This window comes from Wolffia australiana, chromosome 20, assembly GCF_029677425.1.
Source record: "Wolffia australiana isolate 7733 chromosome 20, ASM2967742v1".
Taxonomy (NCBI): domain Eukaryota; kingdom Viridiplantae; phylum Streptophyta; class Magnoliopsida; order Alismatales; family Araceae; genus Wolffia; species Wolffia australiana.
In genome coordinates, this window is record NC_135854.1 from 6,247,596 (window position 1) to 6,251,433 (window position 3,838).

General features: G+C 41.7%; 1 protein-coding gene across 1 annotated transcript; it reads left to right on the plus strand.

Annotated features, from left to right (window-relative positions):
* The first annotated feature begins 2,678 nt into the window (after positions 1-2,678).
* Positions 2,679-3,470, plus strand: LOC144716049 (oleosin 16 kDa-like). The gene has a single exon (XM_078591064.1). It carries the CDS (start codon positions 2,679-2,681, stop codon positions 3,087-3,089), a length of 411 nt encoding a protein of 136 aa, XP_078447190.1. The 3' UTR covers positions 3,090-3,470.
* Positions 3,471-3,838: the final 368 nt, after the last annotated feature.

Here is a 3,838-nt window from a genome sequence, read left to right on the forward strand (position 1 = left end):
AAGTCTTGACTGCCCTTCTCCAGGGAGGGCTACACGTATTTATAAGAAATGGAAGCAATTACCCTAAACATGAAATGACTAAAATGCCCCTAGTGGGCTAAACTTCCTAAGATATCCTTTGGGGGTATAGGATCGTATCACATAGGTGGCTTTTAAAACCTTTATGAAACTTATTAGGAAACCTGATTATTTACTCGTCCATTGAATATTTCTTAAAGGAAGCAAAGATGCATTAAAAAATTCAATCTTCATCTCTGAATGTTTTAATTTTAAGTATTGTCATTTTTCTTAAATTTTTGTGAAAAACATTCACAAGATGATTAGAATACAACCTAAACTGATTATCTTTCCCGATTCTAAGTTATACTTCAAATTTTAAATTCAGTTTAATTTTTTTACTTAATTTTAAGTTGGTTTAGTGGATCTAATAAGCTCTAATCAACTCATTTATATTTGGTTATACATCTTAATATAATAAAAAAGTTTTGCTTAAAAATTTCAATATTTATATTTTAATTTAATTTTAAAACGCTTTAAAATACAAAAATAACTTTTCTGATTGTCATAAGTGGAGGTTTTTGATGGCACGCAAGGGATTGATTCTCTCAGTCAAGAGGCTGCACTCAGTTCATGGATCAGGCTAGAGAACCCAAACATGTCGAAAAGTTTCCATATAGAGAATGGAATGGGCCGGATGGAACTAAAAAAAATGATTCATTTTAAATGGAAAAAAATTGGATGCCAATTTGGAAGCGTAAATGGGTCATTTTTTAATGAAATTTAAGGTGTAGACACTAGGGGTAGTGTTAAACATTTCGAGAGTGAAAAATTTGTATTTTAGAGAGGTAAAGTGGTCGAAATGAGGAAGATATGGCAAAAAAGTGACGTAAAATAAAGGATAAATAGGAGAAGGGGATGGGGATGATGATGAACTTTATATCTAGGTTCCTAAATTGTTGATGTTTGTAGCCTGACCTAACAACTAATATTCACAAATTTTGTCTTTACGTTTTACTGGGATGAATTTTTTTTCTCTCCAATAAAAAGATGAACATGATGAACACTTCAAAACACCTACTTTTCCTTACTGTTCCTTCCTCGCGCGGCTATCATCTCTTCTTTGCTCCATCCATCCCCATTATTCACCGTCGGCTGTGTGGCTCTCACTCTCTTCTTCCATCCATCAATAAGCTATTTGTCTCTCTAATTCTTATCTGGTTTTCCAATAAGAAACACTTATTCTGGATGATAAAAAAATAGAGACCAAACCGAACGTTCCTTCATGCTACCCGCAAGAGAAAACTCCCAAAAATGAACATTCTCTCGTCATCGTTCCAGAAAATCACGTCAAGAATCAATGGCACAACACAGTTATACTCCTCTTCTGCCTAATCCGGCAGAAGGACGAAATAATACCCCTGTTACAATAAAAATCCCAGACAAAATGAATACTTTGTCTCTTTCTTTATCATTTCCAACCTACGTTTAGCAAACACGGAAAGTAGCGCAAGATCCGGAAAGGTTTCTTGATCTTTCTTTCTTTCATTTCCAACATCTCCGCAAAATTTAAGGAACCCAGAAAAGTTCTCTCAGAAAAATAACCCTTGTCTCTTTCTTTATCATTTCCAACCTACGTTTAGCAAACAAGGGAAGTAGTGCAAGATCCGGAAAGGTTTCTTGATCTTTCTTTCTTTCGTTTTTAACATCGCAAAATTTAAGGAACCCAGAAAAGTTCTTTATCATTTCCAACCTACGTTTAGCAAACAAGGGAAGTAGTGCAAGATCCGGAAAGGTTTCTTGATCTTTCTTTCTATCATTTCCAACATCTCCTCAAAATTTAAGGAACCCAGAAATGTTCTCTCAGAAAAATAACCTTTGTCTCTTTCTTTATCATTTCCAACCTACGTTTAGCAAACAAGGGAAGTAGCGCAAGATCTGGAAAGGTTTCTTGATCTTTCTTTCTATCATTTCCAACATCTCCTCAAAATTTAAGGAACCCAGAAATGTTCTCTCAGAAAAATAACCTTTGTCTCTTTCTTTATCATTTCCAACCTACGTTTAGCAAACAAGGAAAGTAGCGCAAGATCCGGAAAGGTTTCTTGATCTTTCTTTCTATCATTTCCAACATCTCGGCAAAATTGAAGGAACCCAGAAAAGTTCTCTCAGAAAAATCAACTCGTATGGGAAAGGGATGAACCATGCATGTGACAGCGGAACATCCACGCGCAGGCCAAAGCGAGACGAAATGGCAGAACAGCAAAGACAAAGAGAGATAGAGATGGATAGATCGATGGATAAATAGAGAGAGAGATGGATGGGAAGAGAGGGATAGAGAGAAAGAGAGAGAGAGGAATGTGTGTGCTTGTGTCGGAGGAGAGAGTACTATCTTGTTCATGCAAGATTTTCTTTTCTGTGGAGGAAGCGGAGGGGAAAGACATGGAGATCCGGGAAGAGGGAGAAAGAAACTGTTGTATGAATGTATGTTTTCCAAAATAATCACGTCTCCATGCGTATCTCTTCAATGGAGAGAGATAGATAGATAGATAGATCGATAGAGAGAGAGAGAGAATAAAAGGATAAAACCATGCACGTGACAGCGTAGCATCCACGCGTAGGCCAAAGCGAGAGCACCCTCTCTTCTTATACTTCCTTCAGCGAGAACCCACCAAGGAGACGAAATGGCGGAACAGCAGAGACAGAGAGAAGGGGAGGGGGCGCCGTCGCACCAGGCGGCGAAGGCGGTGGGCGCGGCGGTGGCGGGGGGGTCCATGCTGGTGCTGTCGGGGCTGGTCCTGGCCGGCACGGTGGTGGGTCTGGCGCTCGCCACGCCGGTTCTGGTGGTGTTCAGCCCGGTGCTGGTGCCTGCAGCGGCAGCGGCGCTGCTCGCCGCGGGTGGGCTCGCGTCGTCGCTGGCCATGGCGGTGGTAGCGATGTCGATTTTGTCGTGGGTTTACGGGTTCGTCGCTGGGAAGCACCCCCCCGGGGCTGACCAGCTTGAGCACGCTCGGCTCAGGCTCGCCGGCAAGGCCCGCGACGTTAAGGAGCGCCTCGGACACCGCCTCGAGCAGGCCCAGCCTCATCACGCTTAAAGAGAGAGAGAGAGAGAGAGGGATGGATAGATAGATGGATAGGGTGAGAGAGATAGAGAGAAAGAGAGAGAGGAGTGTGTGTACTTGCGTGCGAGGAGAGAGTGTTATGTTGTTCATGCAAGATGTTCTTTTCTGTGGAGGAAGGGAAGAGAAAGACAGGGAGATCCGGGGAGAGAGAGAGGCTGGTGTATGAATGTATATTTTCCCAGATAGATAGATAGGATAGATAGATAGGGAGAGAGAGAGAGATAGCGATAGATAGATAGATAGATAGACAGAGAGATAGAGAGAGAGAGAGAGAGAGATAGAGAGAGAGAGAGAGAGAGAGAGAGAGAGAGAGAGAGAGAGAGAGAGAGAGAGAGAGAGAGAGAGAGAGAGAGAGAGAGAGAGAGAGAGAGAGAGAGAGAGAGGAGTGTTATATGAATGTATGTTTTCTGAAATAATCAGGTGTCCATACTTCTGTATTCTATTTTCTTTTGTACAGAGTGAGAGAAAGGAGTGTGAGTGTTTGTGTGAGAGAAGAGGGTGCTATGGCGTTCATGCAAGATGTTCTTGTCTGTAGAGGACGAGGAAGGGAAAGACATAGAGATCCTGGGAGGGAGAGGGAGAGGGAGTGGGAGAGAGGGAGAGAGAAAGAGAGTTATATGGATATATGTCTTCCGATTGAACTCCTTTTTGTTTTGAATTATACAACACTGTGTGTTTGTGTGAGAGGAGAAAGTGTTAAAGTGTTCATGCAAGATTTTATT